This window comes from Podarcis pityusensis, assembly GCF_964106645.2.
Source record: "Podarcis pityusensis genome assembly, chromosome: 1".
Lineage (NCBI taxonomy): Eukaryota > Metazoa > Chordata > Lepidosauria > Squamata > Lacertidae > Podarcis > Podarcis pityusensis.
The window spans coordinates 50,708,599-50,733,526 of NC_138028.1; the positions used below are offsets into that span (position 1 = coordinate 50,708,599).

A 24,928-nucleotide genomic window follows, 5' to 3' on the forward strand; every position below is an offset into this window, starting at 1 on the left:
GTGAGAGTAAGGGGAGTCCCAGTTAGAGAGGTATTTTAATTCCCACGGGCAGATCTTAAGCCGAGAACTAATGGGCTAGCTGTCCTTTTCACATGAGGGTCAATTCAACAATCAAGCTGGCATATTAAGAATGAGTGTGGTGGCCTATGCCCTCAGGGCCAACATACATATAATGTAGGCAATATGCTGTTAGGTCTTCCAATGTCTTTTTATCAGTGTGTCCCAAACTTGGGTTTCCAGCTGTTTCCGGACTACAATTCCCATCACCCCTGACCACTACTCTTGCTAGCTAGGGATGATGGGAGTTGTAGTCCAAAAACAGCTGGAGACCCAAGTTTGGGAAACGCTGCTTTTTATTTACTTGAGAGCAGCTATGCACCCTCACCTGGATCACAGACTTCACACTGTTTCCTTTGTTGAAATTACCATCCTAAGTTTAAATGCACAGCTCACATCCTCTAGCAGCTGTACCTTCAGTACTGTGGGCCCAATTTTATGGAACTCCCTTCTATTTGAGGTCAGACAATCTTCCTCCCTGTTGAACACTGGGTGCCTACTGAGAAGTTTTTATTCTGGCAGACATTTAAATGAAATTGACTGATTTATGGCTTCAACTGATTTTTATCTTTATTGTATTACACTATTGTACTTTATTTAAGAGACTACTGTAATTAAGCAATACATAAATTGTCAAAATAAAAATAAATGAATGAGCTGTTGTTTGCCTCCAGGAGGTGGGGAGGAAGTCAGGTAATGTCATGAGCCCCTCGGCCCTATCAGGATTGGGCATCTGGAGGTGGAGGGTGTGGGTTTTCTCCATGCAACTTTAGATGTCAGAAAAAGTGAAACAAAGCTACATCCTCTTAGCTGTTGTCACTGCTCCTCTTGAGAGGCGCAGATAATTATTAGGGAGGGAGGATGACTCTGACTAGCCAGTGGGAGGAGCTGAGCAAGAGCAGCTCCAGGGAGAGGGGCAGGACAGTCTAGTGGCCACAAACGTGGCACCACTTTTGTAGGTGGGATCAGCTGCATCTGCCCCAGAGAAGCACACGTGTGTGCAGCAGGCTAGTGAGGCAAGAGAGTCTCGTGAGTGAACATACTCCACCTAGACTTTTTAAAACTTGGTGGGAGGGGTGAGACAACCATTGGGACATCTTCTAGCGTCATTAATAGAACCAAGAATTGTAGAGCTGGAAGGGAACTCGAGGGCCATCTGGTCCACCTCTCTGCAATGCAGGAATCTTTTGCCAATGTGGGGCTCGAACCCACAACCCTGAGATTAAGAGTCTCATGCTCTACCAACTCAGTTATTCAGTTCTGAATCACTTATCTTGCTCTTGTAACTTGAACTCTTTACGACTGAACCTGTGCTTGCTGCTAGCCTGAGTAAAGATCGCTTCCTTACTCTGAAGTAAGCACTGTGTGATTTCAATCATGGAAATAAGGGGAAAGAGTTAATCATATTCCCTAAGCACTGCTTCACCATCCCATTATCCTCCCTCTGCAGTATGTTTTTTTAGATATTAAAAAAATAATCCCAAGATACAGTGATTGCTACTATATGTTCAGCCCTCAGATCTACAGTAAGAATTATTGGTAACTACTGTAATTCAACACATGTTCAACTGAGTTGTCAGAAATGGGATGAGCTTAGATTATTATTTGTAATACTACTACTTGTAAAGTCACTTTGGGGAAATATAGCCATGTGGTGAACTGTTTGCCTATAGAGCTTCAGCAGCTACAAACTATCCCCCCATTTTCATTCAGTTGTAGTAAATACTTGCCTCGCTAGATGGCCTGATACTACAGAAGACCAACTCTCCCTACACAGTTGCGGTCACTCAGCAGTGACCTTTTAAGCAGCTGGAAGTAGTGCGCAGTAGTGGCTAGACTATGTAGGAGACCAAATGTTAAAACTGCTCAGATAAGAATAGAGGAGTAAGTGGCCTTGAGCAACAATAACTTTCAGTGCTCCTTCACAGAATTGTTGAGTGGATAAAAATGTGTCTGACTGTAAGTTGTCTTGAGTACTTACTAGTAAAGTGGAATATAAACTGAGCAGACATCATGCCACATTCAGTCAGTTTCAACCCATGCAATGAGCAGGGGTATGCCAAGTGAGGTCTGAGTTGTGTGCATGATGGAACAGATACATGACTGCTTCATGAGGAAGGGAGAGACAAACTTCACCTTTGAAGCACATTCTCAATGGGACAACTAAGTAACATGAAGTGACTACAGTTCAGACCTCTATAGACAGAAAGAGGAAACTGTGGCACCATAGCTAGATGTGTGTGCAATTACCTTCTAACATGAAAAACCTTGTATCTGTATCTGAAGAAGTGTGCATGCACACGAAAGCTTATACCAAGAACTAACTTAGTTGGTCTTTAAGGTGCTACAGGAAGGAATTTTTTTATTTCGACTATGGCAGACCAACACGGCTACCCATCTGTAAATGAAAAACCTTGCTAGTTTGGACAAAAGGTCCATCTAGCTCAGCATTCTAACAAGTCTGGTATGAGGGCAATAGGCCACTCCGTCATGGTATTCAGTGGCATTCGGTTGCCGAAACACTGTGGCTAATAACCATTGGTATTTATTCCCTATGAACTTTTAAAATCATCTTTTAATGTCACCTAAGCTAGTGGTCACCATATAGTGTGACAATGAATTCTGCATATTAATTATGAGCTGTGTAAGTACAGTACTTCCTTTTCTACCCCGTTTCGTTAGCTTACTGGGAAGCGCTAGCATTATGAGAGGGGGGGAAATGCCTTCTATCCCCTTTCTCCCATCCATGCGCAGGTGTCAAGGATACCAGAAACCAATCAAAACTATTTTTGGCCACCCAAAAGTGATTAGATAACACCAAGACCAGAACAGCTGCACTTTGAAGAGAGAAATTGGGCAAGCAAGCTGCTTTCTTAACTGGTGGATAGAACAAGCTGCGCCTGCCAGAATCCCTTCTCCCGGCAACCGAGAAGGGTCGGGCGTCTAGATGTGGTTGGCCGGGCAGGGGGTCGCGAGAGGGCGCCCCCACCGGCCTGAGGGATCTGACTGCAGGCCCAAATTTGCCCGCCCATCGCTCACCGCCGGGCAGGCGCCCGCCTCCTGCTCCTCTTCCTCCGGACCAAGCAGGAGCAGCAGCGCCCCCGGCTGCAAGGGGCTCCCCACACACCACACCCCAAGGCCCCTCTCGGCGGACAGGGAAGGGCCCAGGGCTAAGCCCCGAGGAAGGCTCCACACTGGGCAGCAGGACCAGCCGCCGCCGCCGCCGCCGCGCGCGTCCGGGGGCCGACCTGAAAGGGAAGCAGAGACACGAAAGGGACGGTGAGAGCAATCAAGGACGCGGGGCCGCAAGCGCTCTCCGCTCCCTCCCGTCTCCCGAAAGACACCCGCTCGCCCTCACTCTGGCCGGAGCTCTGCTCCATAACGGCTCCTGGGCGGAACGTTCCGCGCAGCGCGCCGTGTTTGCGCCCGGACGGCTTTTCCTTTTCTCTCGCCGGCCTTTCCCAGAGGAGGCGGGAGCGTGTTGCCACGGAGACTCGTCCTTTTTCCGGTTCGGAGGCGGATGTTTGTGAAAGGGGGGTTTGACAGGCGGGAGTGGCGGCTGCTGGCGAGCGGAGGAGTGCTCAGGGAGCGCGCAGCGCAGGAACTCCGTACTGGGCGCGCGTCGTCGGCGTCGGGGCTGCATCTCTTCCCTTCCCCCCACCGCGCACACCTTCATGAGATAAATAGTGAGTGGAGGCCCAGGCGCCGCTTCGAGGGGCGGGGCTGCTTCTGGGTTTATTCTCTTGCTTATTGGGGGGGGAGCGGGGGGCTGGGGACGAAGTTGAGGGAGGGCGCATGCGTCGACTCCAGCCTCAGCGTGACTTTCGGTGGGAAGGAGGGAGGTCTCTTGTCAAGCAGGGGCCGCTGCCAGGCTTCTGGGCTGGGCTTCTGTCTCGACCCTCCCACCATCTCCGTGGGTGTCGTCGTTCTCAGGGCTGCCAGGTTCAGATCTATGTCAGATTTTGGAAGACGCCCCCCCCGCTCCCTCAGCAACCCAAGGGGCCCCCATGCCTTTGTTGTTAAGGAGCCCCCCCCCTCGCCCTCGGTCCTTTCCTGAAGATCTTTTTTGGTGCTGGAGGTGGAGGTGCCTACACTGGGGAGGCTTTTAGGAGTGTGCGCGTGCGTGCAGGTGCTTAAAGGCGGCGGGGGTGGGGAGAGATGGGAAACATTCGTTTACTTTAAAGTGAACTGATTTTAGCACCCAAACCATTGCCACCTGTGCACATTGCACACTTTTTTTTGGGGGGGGAATACTTGCAATTTGGGAAATACTTGCAACTGAGTTAAGCAGGGGTAGTAAGGTCAAGGGGTGTGGGTTGCTTAAAAGCAAACATATAAAGACTTTCCCACCACAAAAATAATGCCAGAACTCCCCATTTCTATTGAATGGGGCTTGTCGCAGAGTAGTGTCGGATGACTGCGTGTTGGCCTCCTGTCCCTTACGCAGAAGGGTGCTGCAGTGAATTGTGATGTCTCCACTGCCATCTGTATGAAGCTGTTGGGTTCCACTAGGGACCCCATTTGTACCATGGAGTTAAGCATATGCTCATGGTACTCCATTTCTCTGTTACATCTGAATCAAGTGTGACTGTGCAAGCCCTGGATGAGTATGTGGTATGCACAGGAAGTGGGGGTGAATCCTGTTAAGACCAAGCCCCTGTAAGCGACTAGCTCTGTGCATGGATTTTGGGAGTTTGCTTTTTCTGGACCAGGGTTCTACTCCCTCTACTGGAACTGGAATGTCATATGGGGGTGCTCCTTGATCATTCTTTATTTCTGGGGGTACAAGTGACCTCAGTGGCTAAAGGTTACTTTTGCCACCTTGTACTCTTGCACTAGCTGTGACCATTCTTGGACCAGTGCAGCCAAGCTACAGTGACCCATGCATTGGTAAGCTCAAGACTGCATTATGGCAGTTTGGTCCATGTGGGACTGGCCTTAAGGCTGGTTTGGAAGCTGCAGCATATAATATCTGTGTTGAGGGAATTGTGCTGCTGAGCAAAGTTGAAGGTTTCATTATACCTACATATTCCTAAACTTAAGGGGAAAATGGTTATTTGAGAGACTGCCTTCTCCCATATAGATGTGTCTGCTCGCTAAGGTCTTCAGAGAAGGCCCTGTCACTTATTCTGTGGCCCACAGAGACTTATCTCATGTTAAGCTGGAAGAGGGCCTTCTCCTTTTTGGCCTCCAGCCTGTGAGATGCACCTGCTGTGGTGAGCTTTCGTCTGCTGTTAAAAACACAGCTACCTTATTTGAGGCTTCCCTGGCCTCTGATACAATGACTTGAATGGTTCCCGGTTCCTGTGTTTGTGTTATGTTTCTTTTATCGGACTGTTTCTATTGTATATAGAATTGCTTTGTTACACTGAATTATTTTGTTGCACTCCATTTTGATATTTTAAAGAGGTGGTATGTAACTATTTTAATTTAAACTTTCAAAGTTTCTGGAGCCCTTTGGGGGTTTGAGTCTGGTAATTCTAAATGTATGCTTTGCTAGTTTGCATAAATCATCTCACAGAAACTGCTTTATCCTGCTTTTATCAGGATTCTTACATCATGCTTCTGTGGTAAATGTAACCCCACAAATACTTGAGTCTACTGCATAAGACTTTGTGGCCCATCACAAGATTGTCACTAGGGCTTTGTGGTTTACGTATTTGAGCTGGAAAGAAAGGGGGAGTTGTATAGTTCTGTAAAAGAGAAGAGTGGGAAGTGTGAGGTGTGGTAGGGGCTCAGTAAAACCAGAGAGGTGTGATAGCACTTGTTTAAGGAGAAATCATTATTTATTGTGTTTTGGTTCATGCATGTCCATAAACAGAGCATTGAACTAGGATGGATGGAGCCACTTATCGGATTATTATGTCTGACTTGTGAAGAGCATTCTGAAGAAGGAAATATGACAGGAATGCCCACTTTCATGACAAATTTTTGCTTTGAGATAATGAGTGAAAGAAATTAGAGGGATTATATAGCCTGCTTGGGAGTCTTTGATGTTCAGCTGTTCCTGCTGAACAAAAAGTCAAATTTAAAGTTCTTTGGTTTAAATGAAATGTTTGCGATTATTCTATGCATCTATGGTTTCATGTCCTTTGAGCTTGCAGTAAAAACCCTAAAGCAAATAGACAGAATTATCCTGGAAGCAGGGTAGGCATGTGCGTTAAACATGTGGCACAATTCTCCCCCACCCCATGCTTGAATTTGTGTAACATTTCCAGAGTCTCAGTGTAAGCTCAGCAGCTGGAAAAGGTTGGCTGAGGCAGGGCTGAGTAGTCAGGTTTATGATCTGACCGGAAAGGTGTGGTGCCTTTTTAGTTCTGTCACCTAACTCAGTTCTGGGTGTTCAGCAGTTTGCGTTGTTCAGTGAGTGTATCCTGTTTGATTTAAGCTGGTAGCTTCTGAGGGAGGGACTACCTTGGCTTAACTCTTCTGCTCCCTCCCCTTGAGGTTGAAAACAGTGTTGGCTAGGTAATCATAATGGCTGCCTTTCTTTACCATACTGAAATATGGATAAAATTAAGTGGATTTCACAATCAATGCAGCACTGGAGGCGCAAACAGCTGTAGTGGACACGTCTATATTGAGTCAGCAGGGTTGTTGATAATATGAAAGAAGTAGGGTGTGATGTTCCCATGACCTAAAAGCAGGAATCTTAACTCACCAGCTGTTAGAACTATGATTAGTTGAAAACCTCTCTTGCAGTTAATGTCTTCAGAGAGATCCCTTTTCCAGTTATCATTTAAGGAAATTTGGTTTATGGAAGTATGGAACAAGTTGTTATAACACTGCATCTATGGAATAGTTTCCCTGTGGAGATTTGCTGTATAGCAACACATAAATAAGGGTCAGAGTAGTTTTAAATGGTGGTGTGACTGATGCTTTTAGAATGTTGCAAGGAGTGAAGCAAGGTTGCATTATGGCTCCCACTCCTTTTAGCATTTATATGAATGATTTGGTGCCATATTGAGCCAATGCAAACACCCCTCTCCAGTAATTAGGAACAAGCTCAATCTTGATGTATGCAAATGATTTAGTGCTCCTCTCTCATTCCTGATTGGGTCTCAAAAAGCTCCTGGAGGTGTTCAGCACATACAATAAATTGGGAAGCCTATCCATAAAATACTCTAAGACCAAGATTATGCTTTTTGGCAAACAGTCCTAGGCAGTGCTATTTAGAAAAAGAGGTGCCAGAACTCACTATGAACAGCTCCCTTGTTCTTATAATGACAATGATGCCCACCTGAAAGGTGTGGGACCAAGTTCTGGTGAGTTCTGACTTTAAAAAATGCCCTGGTCCTAGGTATAAATGGTGCTTAGATCAGAAAGCTACAGAACACACTTGCTCATTTAGATACCATACCTGGGCCTACTCTTTAGTGAAACCCTCTTTTGGAAGTGCCATATGGAGGCAGTGAAAGCCAAAGCACAAAAAACTATAGCAGCAGTGATGAAGTTCTGTTACAGTAAGGGAGGGAAACTGATTGAACCTGCCATAAAAATATTTGGTAACAAACCACTTATTCAAATCCTCTTTGTAGCATTGAAATATGTGGCTTTGATTCAACTCCATTAAAGTTTTGGAAATTGCGCAGAATGTCCCCCCCCCCCCCAAAAAGCTATACTCTCTACAAACAGGAATATCAGCAGCTCGTCCTCATAAAGAACCAATTAAGGCAAGAGTGGATAGTTTAAGTATATTTTTAAAAATACTACTATGCCTATTGAGAGTTTTCCTGTACTGTGCTGTATGGAATTGGTTGAAAACCAACTCTGGAAAGCAGCTTAGATCATTATTGTTTTCTAGAACTGAGCTCTGCTTTGACCTTGAATAAGTGTCAACTAAGGGATTGGCTCTGCTGGATAGAATCCAGAAAGGACCTGCAGCTAATTAGAAATACCACATTCTCTTTCCCCACCCCCTGGTATCCACTCTTGATAACTATTTCAGTGAAGCATAGATTAGAAAAGCCTACTGCTAAATAATACAACAAATGAATGGCCATGGTATATGAAGCTTAGGGTGCTTCAAATGTAACACCAACCATAATTTGGTGTTATGAGAACACAGTATCATTTTCAGGCAAATGGAAATAATGGTTTTCCAGTTTGGATGAAAAAGCAAGCCAGCTAAGTTTCAGTCCTGATTTTCAGTAATCAGTTACTGATTTTCAGGAATCAGTAATGTACAAGGGGAGGAGAATGTGCAAGTCAAAGACTCCTCAGGCATTCTTACATTCCTGAATGTAAACCCATGGTTGAATAACCCATTAAAGTTGTTCAGATCTCAGTGATGTTTGTCACATGGGGGGAAAATGAAGTAGAAACACAAAGTCTATATGGCTAGGCTGTGGAATTTTCAACACAATATTCAGCAGTCAGATTCAACCATAATCTAAAGTCCTTTAACATCTCATGCCTCAGGAATGGTGAGCCTGTGACCTTTCAGACGTTGTTGGACTCTAACCTTCATCTTATCCAGCCAGCATTGCCAATGATCAGGGATGATAGGAACTGTAATCCTACATCCGAAGGGTCACAGGTTCACCATTCCTAGAGCATGGAATGTTAAAGGAGTCTAGATTATGGTTGAGTCTGAACGCTGAATATTGTGAGTTGGTGAAGTCTTGCGCAACTCTTTTATTTTGCTGACTTTTGTGTAAAAGCATTTAGATCTGGATCAGATTTTTAAATGAATAGGCATATTTAGCTACAACACTACCTGACACTAGGGAAAATGGGATTTCAAAAAATATTTTCACTGTGTCTGCCTCCAAATGGAGAACAGACCTAGCTGAAAGATCCAGAGTAAGAGGAGTTATTTCATAATATGATAGGAAGAATTAAGATATGCTTAACTCTCTGCTAGAAGTAGGATCAGTCTCCACTGAACACTCAAGTTTTTTAGGTGGTATGAAATTTGTCTATAGTGTTTGGTCTGTGGTGGTCATTTCAGTAAGCTTCTCAGTAGAGTGATACCAAACTTTTTTTGGACCTGTGGGTACACATAAATTGGATAAACTGTTGAGAGTGCCGCACACCTCATCCACATGCACACCACATGTTCTGTTAGCTACAATTGGAGTCCTTTTTTAAAGCTTAACTTAGCAGGGTAAGGTGCTCCAGGGAAGACTTCTGTAGGTGTATGTGCACACCCAGGAACCACATTGATGATCCCAGTTCTAAGTCATCGTGAGGAAAATGTATATGTAAATTCGTCCATAAAGCTATATAAACAAATACCACATGGGTTTTGTTCAGCAGAATCCCAAATACCCAGTACTCCAAATTCTTTCCCATCCACTTGTTTGGCAATGTCTACATTCAACAACCAGTTTTCCATGTTCAGCAAGAGTCTTCTTTCTGTACATGGGATGTAAAAATAATAAATTCTCCTGCCAAAATGAATATCAGTAGCATATCTGCCTCATAGAGCTCATAACTTATTCTTAAGTGCTTTGCTAGTGCAGATCTGGCAAAACTGTAGCCTCCCCCCCAACACTGCAGTGATCTAGTTGCGCACCACGAGCTGAGAATATTCAGAATCCCTTGATAGAAGAAAGCTTGGGGCTGTCTGCATCCTACTGCCAGGGTAGGGTTTTTTTTTGGACAATTTCAGATAACTGTGAGAGTAAGTTGCTGGAACTAGAGTTGTTTCAAAACGAATGAGTCACGGCAAATGCTGGTTAGAGTTTCCATAGAAACTGGGTATATTGCTAAGGGCAGATGGTTGACTGCAATTTAAGCATGGTTACAGCATTAGCTAATAGCTCAGAGGAGCAAAGTGTCTTGCTCTTTACCCCCACTGAGGTCAAGCATCTCCTTCAGCCTGGAGAGACTAGCAAAGAATAGCTGAGGCTGACTTTGCTGATCTGCTGTGCCCTGAATACTTCCTGATCTGCCTTGAAGATCATCTGCCCATATATGTCGTGTTTTGTCTGGTTACAGGAATGTGATTTGACTTGCTGCGCAATAAGCTTACAGCCATCTGGAAAATAAGGACAATGAAATAATTATGTAAGCATTGAAGGAGAAGGGAAGAGGTCTTGTGCAAATCGCAGCTCCCTTCAACACTCAGAATTTGGACAAACACTGGTGAATTTTTTGAGAAATGTCCAGAGATTCCTTTAATGAAGCATGAGTGACATTCATTTGACCTTCTCTGACCATATATTTATTGAAATGCTAATATTGATCTCTGATATTAGCTGTAGCATTAGCTTTGGTCACAGTAACTTAACTTCTGTTTGAGGGCTGATGTTTTAGACCGGTTGTTTTCGGAGGCGCTTTCTGTTTCTTCTTGTTTCATGATAGAACTGTGTTCATGTCCTACCTCTTGAGAACAATGATTAACCTTTCTAGTGATCTCATATATGTGGTTATTTATTGACCAGTGGTGTGCCTCCTTTGGTGGTGACTCTAATCAGGAGTCCATTAATGTTTAGTGAACATCCAAAATTCTAAAACTGTTGTCTTTCTCAAGCTAATAATGACATTTCTTCATGGAGAAGGTCCAAAAGTACTAGGAACTGAGTTCTTCTCAAACCCCAGAACTCTTTGGCTGCTTTTTCAACATGCGTCACTCAAGGACAACCTGTCTATTGTTGAATCTGCCCCCTCACAGTTCTGCTTGTAGCACTGTGAGGAATCCTCATGTGTGTGTCTGTTGTTGGTTTGATAGGCCAGCGGGGCAAGGAGTATTTGGGCACCCTTCCAGTGCAACACCTTGCTGTGCAAGCTGTTTGGCTATTTGCCAACTCTACCAATGGAGCGCAGGAAATGGGAGCCTTTAGAATCAATGCGTCAGGCAGGGGGTTGGTGTAATCTGTTGCATTTCCCTGCCGTTTTGGCTTGTATGCTACAAACAGAAAGCAACCAGGTCGTATTTGCACAGGAGGGGGAAATGGATGGAGTACAGCCAGTGGTGTTCCCCTAGCCAGCCCCCTCTCACCTTTGATATGAGGAAAGGTTCTTCTGGACAAGACATCTGTGGCCATATATAAAGGAGCAGCTTTGGGAGATGATATTGAAGATTGCTATGTATTTGCTTGCTTGATCTGTGAATCCCTGTGCTCTTCCTTCTGGGGTTTTTAGGAGAGCAGTTAAAGCTTGGAAAACATGGAGCAATACCCAGATCTACAGGAAGACCTGAGTTTGGAGGATACCAATGAATCCCTTAATCAGCTCAAATTGGCCTCTCTAGATGATAAGAACTGGCCACCAGATGAAGTGCCTGTTTTTCCTAAATCAGGTGAGTACTTTTACTAGCAATGAAGTGACTAGAAAGGAATCTATATGCTGCAGCACTAATCTTAAAATATACCTTTAATAGCTTTTTATTTATTAGATTTATTTATATCCAGACTTTCAGGATAGGCAGCATCCAAATGATATCAAAATAATTAATAACATAATAAATAAGTGGAAAAATAACAAGATTCAGGGTTCAGCAGGTTCTTTTTGTGTTATATTCTTGCATGATAGTTGTATACAGTATAGCCCTGTGGGGGCAAGGGTAGTCTAGTGGAGCACTCTCTGAGGTCTTTGCCTGTCTGCGTCTCTTTCCTCTTTAAGATGCTGCAGAAGTACTAGTTAGCCCCTGTATCTAAACTGGGATGTAGATCTTATCTAAATGGGGTGGTGAGAGCATGGAATGCTACAGACCTTATATGCCAGAGAAGTATCTGTCTCTCTGTGCAGTGTAAATAGTTTATTCTAGTGGATGAATGTGGAATTCTGTAGTGGAGAATTTTAGATCATTGATTACTTTCCACTTATAGTGTGTTTATACATTTGAGGCAAATATTGACAAACAAGCTAGCACAATTGGTCTGAATGCATGCAGTGTTTTGTATTGAACATAAAATGAATAATTGCACAAAACTAATGCTATTCATCACAGTTCCTTCTGGTTCCGTGATATACCTGATCCCTTCTCTGTGTTTTTGTATCTTCGTATAGCTGTGCTGGTTTTTATGTTCTCTGCATTTTCCTCTCACCCCATCCCCTTTATTTTAAAATGTAGATGACTTCAAGGGCTCCCCTGACCCTGTCACTCACTTACGATGGGATGACCCATACTACGACATTGCTAGACACCAGATTGTGGAAGTGGCAGGTAATGGGTTCTTTTCATTTCTTTGTCTTCTACTTCAGAAAGCATTTTGATACGGCATAATGACTTGGGATATAGGGTCTATTTTATTGTTTTGCTGTTTTGTTTTATTTATGTTCATGTTTTAATCCTGTATTTTATTCTGTGAACTGCCCTGAGATCTTATGATGAAGGGCAGTATATAAATCTAATAAAAAAGTAAAAAATAAAATAAAAAATAAAATAAAATAAACCAGCCCAGCAGTGGCCCAACAATAGGTTGGATCCCAAGTTGTCTTTTAGTGAATGATAGGATTCCTTCTGTTTGTAGAAGGAGCCAAGATCCAGCAGAGGCTCCTGCTGGAGGAAGCAAGCAGGGAGGAAGCTGTTTTTGCCTGTTCCCCTTGCAGGTCACGGCACAACTGTCCATGCTGTACTGGAAGATTCTTTGACTCGTAGGTGCAGTTCTGCCCATGGGTAGTCTGGATCCAGCCAAATAGCTTGATTCACATAGTGGTCATCGTCGTTGTGAAAATAGCAATTGTACAGAGCAAGAGAACTTTGAGAACCATGGGCCCATTAGAGTTATTTGATAGTCACTTGAAGCAGCAATCTGACCCCAGACTTACAAACTATGTTATGAACTCCTCAGTCAGATGTTGCATTGGCTGATAGTACCATGAGTTACTGAGGTTTGGTTGGCTGGGGTCTGGAGAAGGGCCTTTTCTATTGTAGCATCTGCTCAATGGGATGCATTCCAGGGTGGATGGGTTCCAAAACTGGAATGTTTCCACCAACTGTTGAAGACCTGTCTCTTTCCCCTGGCATTTCCTGACAATCACCAGTTTGTTGTTCCAGTTACTGTGGTTATTGCAATAATGGTTTTACTTGATTTTAATTGTTTGTTTTACTTGATTTTAATGGATTTTGTGTATTGTGAACTGCATCAATATTTTTGCTAATGAAAAGTATCACATAAGCTTTGAGAATACATTCTGATAAATAGTGACTATAGCACACTGGACTTAGAAGAGTTCAAATCCATGGTCTGCCATGAAGTCTACTAGATGACCTTGGGTCATTCATTGGCTTGTATCAGACTGAGTCATACTCAGAATAATTTAATTCCATTGATTGCAGTGTGTCCACTGTCAGTATGACATAATCAGATAGAACCCATTATCCCTCATCCTGGCCTACCACATAGAGTTGTTATGAGAATAAATAGCAGGAAGGGAGGACCACGAACATGTACTGTACCTAACCTTGAGTTCTTTGGAGAGAAGGTGGGAGAAAAATAGTATGTGCAAACCTGAAAACTCATTCTCCCGAAGAAAAACTGTTTTAACTTGTTTGCAGGCTAGAAGAGGCTCTGCATGTGTGCCTCTAATTTTCCTGAGCCATGGCAAATCCCTCAACTGTCTAAACAAATCAGTCAACTTTAGGTGACTGCCAAGTCACACTTGAGTCCAGGGCATCAGTGGGCAACCTGTGAACTTCCCTATGTTGCTGGACTCCAGCCCCAACCAGAATTGCCAATGGTAATGGAATATGAGAAATGTAGTCCAGTATCACCTGGAATGCCACAGGTTCCCCACTTCTCCTGTGGAGCATCCTGGAGTGTGGAATTGTGCCACAGCTGCAAGGAAAGAGTTAAATCTTAATTATTTTTTTAAAAAACTTATTGATAAATGCAATACTTAGAAACACAAAACAGAACGCTAAACAAACTTATTATACATAGATACACACACCTCTCAATTTAGATTACAAAAAAGAAAACAAACAAACAAAACATACAAACATAAATCTTGACTTCCCTCCACCTATGTGTGGCTTCCTTTATTTCTTTTCTTCTTTTCGCTGTGTTATCACTATTATTTTTGACTATCTCATCTTATACCCATTTCTTCTTAATTTTTTACTCTATAAGTTTCATTCATTGCATATTGATATATTAATACCAGAACAATGTTTTTTGATGTATTCCTTCACGCAAGTCCACTCCTTATCAGTTTTTGGTCTGATTGGCCTCTTACCACTGCTGTAAGTCTTTCTGAATCTATATATTCACAAAATCTTATTTGCCATTCTCTTATTGAGGGAGCTTTTTCTCCCTTCCAGTTTTTTGCTATAATCATTCTGGCCGCAGCGGTTGCATATAAGAAAACTTTTTTCCTAGTGGCAGGAATGTCAGTCGATATAATTCCCAAGAGGAACGCCTCTGGGGTTTTTTACATGATATTTTAAGCATTTTTTTTAATATACACACACTCCCACCGCATATGATACATGGTTCCTATCTCTGTTTTATATCTCCAGCACAAATTAGATTTTGATTTATAAATTTTCGCCAATTTGACCGCGGTTAAATACCATTAATATATCATTCTCATTATATTTTCTCTGATTGTGACACAGGCTGTGAATTTGATATCATATTTCCATCATTTCTCCCACTGATCTAAACAAATCATGTGGCCTATATCTGTGGCCCACTTAATCATAACTTGCTTCACCTCTTCATCTTTTAATACCTATTCTAATAATAGATTATACATTTTAGATAATATCTTTTTATGATTTTTTAATAACTCTGTTTGTAGTTTTGATTCTTCTTTGCCAAATCCGATAATCTTATCCTGCCTGAATAGGTGATCAATTTGATAATATTGTAGCCATGTATTACAATATTGGCCAAGTTCTTCATAAGATCTTAACCTTAATTGGCCTTGATCTTCTTTTACTAATTGCTGATATGTGACCCATTTGCCTTCCGTATTTTTCTTTTTTCTTTTTTCCTTACATTTCACTGACATTCCTGGGTTGTCCTGTATGGCTGCTTCACTTACATTGTCTGCAGTTCAGTTACTGATTTTAGCAAACTTGGTTTCCTGCAAAGAGGAAATTTGCTGTGGAAATGATTGCTGGCAGATTGCTGGCAGTGCTGTTCAGAAACTGGAGGCAGGAATAAATGCTGGGAGTTTATTTATCACCAGCTTTTGCTATTGACCATTATGCCAGGTATTGCAACAGTACATCCTCTTGGCTATACAGACCATTATTCCTTATGCACATTGATAGCTACTGCCAACCAGTGCAATATAGAAGTGAAGACTGGTTAATTTATAGCAAGCAATTGATCGTTAGAAAAGGGAAGAAATTGAAATGGCAAATGATCTGGAAGAAGTAGGAGCTGTGCTTAGCTTTTACTTACGCTTTTACTTACATTTTACTAACATCTGCGTGGAGTTCATCTCCTCCCTTCTTGGTAGCAATGTTTGTTTTGGGCTCTAAAATTACTGAATTCTCTGGAGTTTCTCTCCTCCAGACATTCTGGCTGCTCAGGATAGTTCAAGGAATGGTTATTTCCTCTGAGACAAAACACATCTTAACAGTTTTTGAATTTAGTTTTGATTTTCAGTGTGTGACCTGAGAAGTCCTCAGGATGGGATAGTTCTCTCCTCCCATTGCAGATACATTGAGGATATCTTTCTATTCCCTGGGATGGTGAATTGACATTAAACAATTTAATCAAACAAAGATCCCCAGTGTTAAGTGACTAGATGAGTTCAAACAAGATATTTTCTGATACACATTGTATTCAAATGTATAATAATAGCTCTATTGCTGACATTCCAGGATTTCAGCCAATTGAATGAGCTTCACTAACATCATGCCCAACTCTGGCAGTATTGCACATTCATATACTTTGATAAATAAAGAATTCCCTAACAACTGACATATCCTTTTCCACTATTGATAACATTAGTTATTTCTTTGTTCGTATAGATGTATTTTGAAGTGCTTTCCCCTGTAGGACTATGTATTACTGAAGATTCATTTCACTTAATATTTTTTTAACTGGCAACCACATGCCTTAGATTCCTTTAACATCTATCACCCAGAGCGTTAGCACTGTGTTGGCTTCTGACATACTGAATGATGGAAAAAAATCTCTTCACTGTGGGCTCCCTTAGCTCTCAACATGGTTCTGTGAATTTTCAGTGCCAATTAGGCTTGTGGGTGGAGTTGCAGTGTGAGTGAAGAGCAAGCTGGAATTTAACTAATAGCTATATATCTTTAAAATGTGGATTGCATAGATGCATTTCTAGCACCACTAGTATACTCAATATTTAGAGAATCATCTCAGAAAGTAAAAGCTTTAAATACACATAAATGTGTAGGCTCTTTATTACTATACTTACAATAGAGGCACATCGGCAAGGGTTGTGTGGGATTGTATATACTGCCAATAGCCTCCATTTACTGAAATTCCCTGTTCAGAGTTCTTGTCCTAATTAGGAAAAGTTAATTTGTCCACCTTTTGCCAAAAAAATTAAAAAAGCACAACTAAACAAAATGACTGCAAAGAAATAGTTTGACTAGATGCTGTATCTGTTGGCAGCTATCAATGTCTTGAAGGCATTTCAAGGCTGATTTTGTTCTATCTCCAGGTGACAACCTGAACCACTGCTGCTACTGATTGATAGCTTGCACAATGGAAGCAGGAGGCTCTTTTTAATCCTCTAACCTGTGCCCTTTCAGATGTTGTTGGACTCCCACCACAGCCAACAATGCCTGTGGTCACAAATGATGGGAGCTGTAGTTGTAGCTAAATATTAGGCTAGTCTAGGTAGATATGCAACTTCCTTGTTGAACTAGGGATGGTTGTCTGAGGCAGAGACACAACCTCAACTTTGGGGAAATGTGGTCATTTCTGATACCAGGCAGTGTTGTAACTTTGGTTTCAAAGACAATGGAAATGCCATGTCCTTATCCCAAGTGATCATCCAGATTACATGCCATAGGCTATTCTGAATTTAACCTTTGAGACGCCTATCTTTTATTACTGTGGGCTTGGGGCCTTGACAATTTTGGGGTTCTCTGGAGTCTAGAAGTATGAAAGTTGCTGGAATAGCTTGTGATGGGGAGCATTGATTAGTAAATCTTTTGGTTTCCTTTCTTTGTTTGATTCTGCTTTAGGCTGAATTATTGGAAATGATTGTTAATGCTTTTGAATTCAGTTACTTCAGTGTCTGATGAGCAATTATCATGCTGTACTCCAGTGATTGACTTGGGGAAAGCCTCTTAAGGCTTTCTTTCTGTGTTCTTGCAGCAGCATTTTTAAAACTGGGAGACTGCCGTTGAGCATGCGTCTATGTGTTGTAGTGGGACTTTGGGACACTCCAGGTAAAGGATAGGGAACCTGTGGCCCTCTAAATGTTGTTGGTCTACATCACCCATCAGTCCTGGCCAGCATGGCCAATGGTCAGGGATGATTGGAGTTGTAGTCCCAACAACATCTGAAGGATCCAGGTTCAGCATCGTTGTTCTAGGATCTGGCCTAGGGCTGTCCTTTGGCGATGTACATCCTTTTGCCTCAAATGGAGCATGCTTACTTTCCTGTAATCTACAGGAACTTCTCTTCCTGCTTCTGCCTGTGTATGTTTGCTGGCTTTTCAGAGGTATTGACCAAGTAATGAGGGATTTGATTTCCTGAATTATTGTTTTGTTTTTTTTAGTTCTGCCGAGCAAGAAGCAGTCCTTGATCCCAGAAGTGTTAGGAACTGAAGTTATTTCTTAAACTCCCCTGTGACTGGCTACTCTTGGGTCTCAAAACTTGTGTGAAAGAGGAGTGGAACAGGTGGTGGTTCTGAGTTCTTAAATCCTAGAGCATTTTGTAACTGAAAATGGGTTCACTGACTTTTCAGTATTATCAATATCCTGTTGTTTAAATGTCTGGTAGTATGAAAAAGCTATTGTTTACCTTTTCATGCATACCTTGTATGGGAAACCTGACATATAAAAAAGCAATAGTTCATCCAGATTGTAGCAGAGTCTAGAAAGGGAGGAGGGGGAAAAATCAACTTCTAGATTTATCTAGTTAACAACTAGGTAATCATGTTTTTGAGCTTGTTGTAGTTGTGAGTGTATGCAACTGTGTGTGTGTGTTGGAACTTTTCTGTCCAGCCCTTTCAGCTCAGTCCTTAAGATTATTCTGGTTCAAGGACTTTGGTTATTATGGTATAATGTAACTTTGTTTCTGTTCCTCCAGGGCAGGGTGCACTTCATGGGGTCCAGCCAGGTAGGTGGAATACCTGGTGTCATTGGCATTTAAAGAATGTGGCATTCTTTAGCATGACTGTGGCCTGTGGCTGGGTTATCTCAGGGGAGCCCAAATTCTGCAAAGCTGAGGGTGGCATCCCAGAACCTCAAAGTTGTACTTGATGTGCATTATGTCAAGTAGATTGCAGCCATGCTTCTCTAAGCTGGTGGTATAGCCATCTTGGTAGCTTTCCAAACTGGATATGTGGCTTGGAAATTCCCTGGCAGAGCTCTGTGTGGACTTCAGCTTGCGGTCTTCACTTTGGGTGCCGCAGTTCTCATTTGATGCTTCAGCCTGCCTTCTTTTTTTCTTGAATGGTGATGGGTGTACTATCCATCAGGACATGTCTCCCAGGCAGTCATTACTGCTAACTTTCCCAATCGGAAATCTTTTGCGGGTGATTTCTTCTGCAGCTAAGAGTTTGCAGGATATTGCATGACAGTGATGTGTGATTTATCTTATTTGGAATCTATGCAGGATGGAGCTGTTGTTGCTTTATTCCCACTATGGCATCATTCAGACACAAATCTTTGGCAGAACTTGGCCTCCTTTATCCCCTGTGACCCAGCGGTAGGCTGAACCCATTGTTTGCTGAACAGCCTATGCAAGTACATTTGCCTGCCATTCTCTGTTTATTCCGTAGTAGGTCTTCCATTCTTCATCATCTCTTCTTGCAAGTGGTCACTGGCCTGCTGTATCTGCAGATCATGTCTCTGATTCTATGCTAATCATTTCTCCACCAATTTAGATGCAAGTAGATGGTTACTTTGAAACACTGACTAGTGTCAGTTCTCCACTGTGCTATTTTTCTAGAAGAAGAGGTGCCAGAACTCATCATGAACACCTCCCTCGTTCTCTTATAATGGCAACCTGAGAGGTGCTGGAACTGAGTTGTGGCTGAAAAATGCCCCAGTTCTCCATCTCTAAATGTAGCCATCGACTTTTGGCTTCCTCAGGCATCTCTGCATATATCTAGAAGCTCCAAGAAGGTCACTTTGATCACAGAAGTGGTGTAGGGGAAGCACCTTGGACTGCCACAAACCCTGAAAATTGTCAGCCTTGTTTATGATGACAAGACTGTTTCCGCTTTTGTATTCTTTATAATGCTTTTGTACCTTCAGAAATATAAATACCCTAGACAAAGAGGTGCTGGCTCTTAACTATACCACCATTGCTTTCATTTCTTTGCCCGGGTTATGTCTCAAGCCATTTCCCCGATCACTTTAAGGGCCGTGTCATCAACTTGATAGTGCAGGAAAAGGAGCAGCCGTAGACTTCCTGTTTAATCAAGAGATGTGACAACTCACTGTGTTATTTGCAACATGCAGTTCTCCACATTCTGCATTCTGAGAACTTCTCTGAGGCTTTTTAAACAATCTGGCGTTTCCTTACTCACTTAGGTTAATTTAGATGTATCCCCCCCCCCCCCAGATGGAAAGAATCCCTGCTATGGGAAGTGCGGTTGTTAACTAGAGTATTCTCAGAGGAATAAAAGAACTGCTGCACGTCCAACAATGTGACGTGGACATGTTTTCCTAGATGGGGAGAATGTCAGTGTGTATGTGTGTGTCTGTGTGAATTATAAAATGGTGCTGTGTTATAGCCTAGGGTATTTTACACTTTTTACTGCAATAGCAGAACATTTCTAATTAAATGGGCTGCCTTGTGCAGATGAGTACTGTAATTCCATACCTGAGGCATTAATCAGGTAATAAAAAAAATATCTTTTCTCATTTGATTTGCATAGAAACTTGACACATGGGTTATTGTTTCATAGTTTTCCTGAAGTTTATCACACTTTGGACTTGTTGCTCAAATTTCAAATGGCCTGGGCATTTTTCTAGATAATGCACAACATGGAAGTGCTTTAGTTTATTTGAAAATAGTCTTGTAGAAGTTGTTGTCATTGTTAGCTTTGCAGCTGTACCTGGTAACAACAGGGCCACACACCACAACTGTGCATTGGAATTTCTAATGCATACAATATTTTTATGGTTCAACACCAGCAGGGGCTTTATTTCAGATTTAAGCAGGAGCTTTTATGATAATTACAGCTAACCCGTTTGGGACAAAGGTGGCTGAATAATTGTTTACTGTTGGGTGCATGCTGAATGCTCCCTGCATGGACTGATGGGACTCTATCTAGTTGTGTCATACAAGAATAGTGCATATTTGCATTTAATGGAATGTTATGCTACCTTGACTAGAGCTTGGTCTAGAAGTAGACGCCTATAGAAAGAAGCCTTGCTTAGTCTATGAAAAACAAATAGAACTATCAGGAGATGAGCTAGAAAGAATCAGTGACTATTAAGAGGCTTTATCACTTGATTTGAGATTGCATATGGGATACTTACTTCAGGTAACCAGAAGCTTGTGGGACAAGTGTAACCATAAACTGGCTTTTAATTGTCCAGTTCCTGAGGAGCTAGGTTTGACCTGAAGTTGTAGTCTTTTCCAACTTTAAGACCTTGAAGTGGAACCATAGTTATATGTGTTCCTTTCTCTTGACACTTACAGCTGGCAATTTGAAGATCCATCCGAAATACCCCATCTGCCTGATGTTGTTTTCTGACCCACCAGTTGGAAAATGCTGCTCTAAAGCAGTAGATGTCAATATGGTTTGATCTTGCATTGTGTTCTATTTATACACTGCCAAGTTTTGAAAATCAATTTCTCAAAAACATCTGCACAGGACTAATTATCATAATATGTTGCATTGGTGAAAGTGACTACTATAATTCCACACCTGAGTTATTAATCTATTCAGGTTCTTTTCCCATTTCCCATTACAGAAATTCACATTGTCTGAAACTACCTCTTTGTCAAAGGAAGATTCTCCATTTCTTAATAGAACAGCTGTGGTTTGCAGAGTCAACAGATACTACCATTCAGGTCTTGCCACTCAGATTTCTTTGGGCAGGAGCATTTCTTCTTCCAACCTAATAGGGTTTCTTTTCATGATATATTGCACCATCATGCGTACCGGGAATTATTTTTGTTCTCATCAAAAAGGGGTGCAAGGCTGCAAAATATCTCATAGGAGCACCATTTTACTACATTGGTCACAAGATTGTGGCACCATTCAATGTACTGCCAGGAGCATCTGCAATCTACTCCAGTGCGTACACTGGATGTGCGTACACACAGTTTGTGGCCATTGAATATATGGGAAGCTGTTTGGAAGTCCCTTGGTTAGGTACTCTATTTTTGGGCAACCGTGGGATAAACTGTTGGACATTGGTCTTGTAATCTGGCTGTAGTTTTGTACGGTTGTTCCAGATGACCTCTGCATTGCTCTTCTTTTTTTTCTGTCTCTGGTGGGTGCCATGTTGTCCTGCAATGTCTTCTACCTTCGCATGCTTCACATGTGTTCATGTGATGGTATATCATCCTTGCATCCCCATGGCATTTACCTGGTGCTCCCCCTCTACCTTAAGCATGTCCTTGACTTCCCATGCTGCAGCTGTTTGCATATTTTTTTTGGGGGTGGGTGGAGTAAGTTTTATAGCTACATAATCTCTGTTTATGTGTTGAAGGAAGTCAAATGAGAAGAGGAAAATAGGCAGGATGAAGGGAAATCTCTTATTATGGTTAGGGTTTTAGGTGGGTAGAGTAGCATACTAGATACATAGCTTAATTGACTCTTTCTGTTCCTGTGATGTGCAGATTGTCATTCCTTTTGTGTATATACAACATACCAGAGACTGCCACTCCTACTTTCTCTGCTCTGTGAAGTAAAACACTGAAAGATGTATCCATGACTTTTAGTTACTTCCCTCTCATGAAGGCATTTGATTTGTTTGGATCATGGGTTGTAGTTGGTATATTTAAAGCTTTTCTACCTTGCTTTTTAGTAAAAAAAAAAAGCTAGTGCAGCTTAGCCTAGAGATCAATAAAAACAAGACTGTCCCTGCTTACTTTCTTAAAAACACAGAGAAAGGGAGAGAAAGTGATAAGGAAGGAAGAGGAAAACATGTAAAGTCTGGCACCAGATTGTAAAGTTACAAAGCTATTATGAAGACCAACTGGGATAGCAAGGGTCCAGGGAGAAGAATTGCCAAAAGGAGCTAGTTCCTTAGAGTTTATGGAATGCTCCTGCTTTCCATCTCCCTCATTTGTAACTTAATGGAATGGTTGCTGCTAAGTGACAGTTGAGGGTAGAGGGAAGACCAAAGGGTTGCCTTCTAAATTAGATAAATCTTTATCACCCATGAATGAGTTTTATTTACCATCCAGTATGTGTACTGAACAGACTTCATGCTTTTTGTTCTTTTGAGTATGTAGAACTCACAGAATCCTGAGGCCATCTTCCTTATTTTATTTTACTTTTTAAAAAACAAAACTCTATTCCCTTCTGAGCCTGGATTAAGTATAAAGTGGGCTGGTAGTGGTAATAAATGTGAGGTAAAGGTAATAAATGATGGTGGCTGACTTTGCAGCATGGAAGATGTACATTTTTAACATCTTCAGTGTTATGATAGTGAAAGCCCCAAAGAGCTTTGTGGCACAATCTGGTCCCTCCTCATATGCAGAAATGTGTACCTTTGCACACATAGGAGATGGTCATTGGTACACAATTTCTTCCTCATGGGTACAGGTTTGTGTGCGTGAAGAGATTGATCCTGAGAGAGGGTGATTCAGACCAAAATTTATTGTAGCATGAATGTTCTTAGAATAGAGCTAGCATTGTCAAATGCAACCAGCTGCTGATGAGGTAACTTCTAGTGAGAAGTCCATGATCAACCAGAGCATTTAATGGCCATTCATTAATATGACCCGCTTCCTTCTACAATTTTGTCTTACTTATCAAATGCTTTTAGCTCCGCTCATTGTAAGTAGACAGAGAGGCAAGACCTGTGTTTATGCGTTGTTCTACTGATAAGTCATTATTACTGCTCTCAGCCATAGATTATTGCAAAAGCTTTTACTGTTGTCATAAATTTCACATTAGTGGTAATTTCACTGTCACGAAATAACCAGAAAAAACCCATGGTAAGGCATTTATTGGACTTTCATGTGACAAGAGCTATATATCACCCCCAGGCCTAGTTTGTAACACTGCTGAAGCAGACTTACTAGGTCATCTGCCTCATTTGGGACTGGGGAAGAAGTTAAAGATTATTTTACAGAGTATTTGTTCCAGGCTGATAGCACAAAATCTTGTGCTTCTGCAGTTTGCTGGTGGCTTCTTCTCACAGCTGATTTGCTTTCTGATCCATAGTGTTTCAGGCCAATTCGTCATTGTGCAGTCCTTGATTTTGTTTGTGTTCTAGTTCTTTCTTTATCTACAAGGACAGCAGGTGGTATGGAACTGTGGATACACTGGGGGGAAATGATGGACAAGGCCAATACTTTGTAAAGGATCAGTGACCTTTTCTCTGAATGTTTGTGGGGGAAGTATTGTCTTTCCTCCCCTCTCCACCTTGGAATCACAAACCTCAGCAATGCTTACTAGAATAACCCTGTGGATACTCTGCTCCTCTGGGGGTATTTTAGGCTATTTCCTGCTTGAGAATCATTTCAAATTGTCTGCTCGTGATCCAAGAGTATGTGCCCCTCATAATTTCTTTTCATCATGCCTTGGTCTATTCCACTTCTCACCCTTGGGTCCTCTCAAAATGCAGCCTTCTCTCCCTACTGGTGAAGTTTCATGTTGCATTGTTAACTTTTTTGACAAAGCAGAGCCTTTGAACTTTCCACTAGTATCACCTTGGAATAGTTGAGTACTCCACAAGCAGTGCTCCATTATTTGCCTATTGTGGTGTCTTCATGCTTTGTCTTTCAACCTGCTGTGATGTGTGGCATTTTTTGTCCTCAGGTGACGACAAGTATGGGCGGAAAGTAATTCTGTTCAGTGCCTGCCGGATGCCTCCCAGCTATCAGCTTGATCATGTGAAACTGCTGAGGTGAGTGCTGCTGGAGCGAACCACCTGCTTTGGTGAAGATTAGACCTGAGACTTTCCCCTGATCATTCAAATCTGTAATGATTTTGACTACATGAATTTGGGTACCAATTAACCCCCAACTAAGATATAAGTCAAAATTCCTTAAGCACTTGGTTAGGAGTGCCCTTCATCAATCTGACCCCACCCTCTGGCTGTATATTCACTACCTCTGTGCCTGTGTTACCTATATTACTTTCCTTATGCTGTGACTGCAGGAGGCAAAGAAGCAAATACATATTTTTTAAAAACTCTGGAGCTTAGGTATGTCCATCTCTCCTTAGCTATTTGAAGTATACATTGGACCAGTATGTTGAGAGTGATTACACCTTAGTCTACTTGCACCATGGCCTGACCAGTGAGAACAAGCCATCCCTGAGCTGGCTGCGGGATGCCTACCGGGAATTTGACCGCAAGTAAGTGTGTGTGGCTGTGGATTTTGCAAGGGTCAAATTGCTGTGCGGGAACTTTTTTGGGTGAAAGGGTTGGCTTGGCTTCTCATCTTTCTCTCATTATTAGATACAAGAAGAACATCAAAGCATTGTACATTGTGCACCCAACGATGTTCATCAAGACACTGCTGATTCTCTTCAAGCCCTTGATCAGGTAGGAAAGTGCAAAGGTACTTTGCTCTGTGGTGGAACTCGCTTTGGTATGAGGGGTTTTATCATCAGAATCCTGAGACTTTTTTGTTAAGTAGGTTGCTGGTAACTTGTGTATTTGTAAACA

The 24,928-nt window shown here is 42.1% G+C and overlaps 2 protein-coding genes across 4 annotated transcripts in view; one reads left to right on the forward strand and one right to left on the reverse strand.

Annotated features, from left to right (window-relative positions):
• Nucleotides 1–3,522, reverse strand: part of LOC308463449 (uncharacterized protein) — a 34,942-nt gene extending 31,420 nt beyond the window's left edge. The window contains exons 1-2 of the mRNA XM_080981856.1: nt 3,416–3,522; nt 3,097–3,305 (exon numbers count right to left, since the gene is read on the reverse strand). Of these exons, the coding sequence (XP_080837982.1) occupies nt 3,097–3,305; nt 3,416–3,437 (231 nt within the window). The 5' untranslated portion in view covers nt 3,438–3,522. The remainder of the gene's footprint in view (nt 1–3,096; nt 3,306–3,415) is intronic.
• Nucleotides 3,523–3,581: 59 nt separating this feature from the next.
• ARHGAP1 (Rho GTPase activating protein 1) overlaps nt 3,582–24,928 on the forward strand; it is a 29,712-nt gene continuing 8,365 nt past the window's right edge. For 2 of the 3 annotated variants that reach the window (XM_081002021.1, XM_081002022.1), the window contains exons 1-7: nt 3,582–3,743; nt 11,149–11,305; nt 12,080–12,172; nt 18,207–18,236; nt 24,076–24,163; nt 24,484–24,615; nt 24,719–24,805. In XM_081002021.1, coding sequence (XP_080858147.1) covers nt 11,173–11,305; nt 12,080–12,172; nt 18,207–18,236; nt 24,076–24,163; nt 24,484–24,615; nt 24,719–24,805 — 563 coding nt within the window. In that variant the 5' untranslated portion in view covers nt 3,582–3,743; nt 11,149–11,172. The remainder of the gene's footprint in view (nt 3,744–11,148; nt 11,306–12,079; nt 12,173–18,206; nt 18,237–24,075; nt 24,164–24,483; nt 24,616–24,718; nt 24,806–24,928) is intronic. The other variant, XM_081002023.1, reaches the window with a different exon arrangement.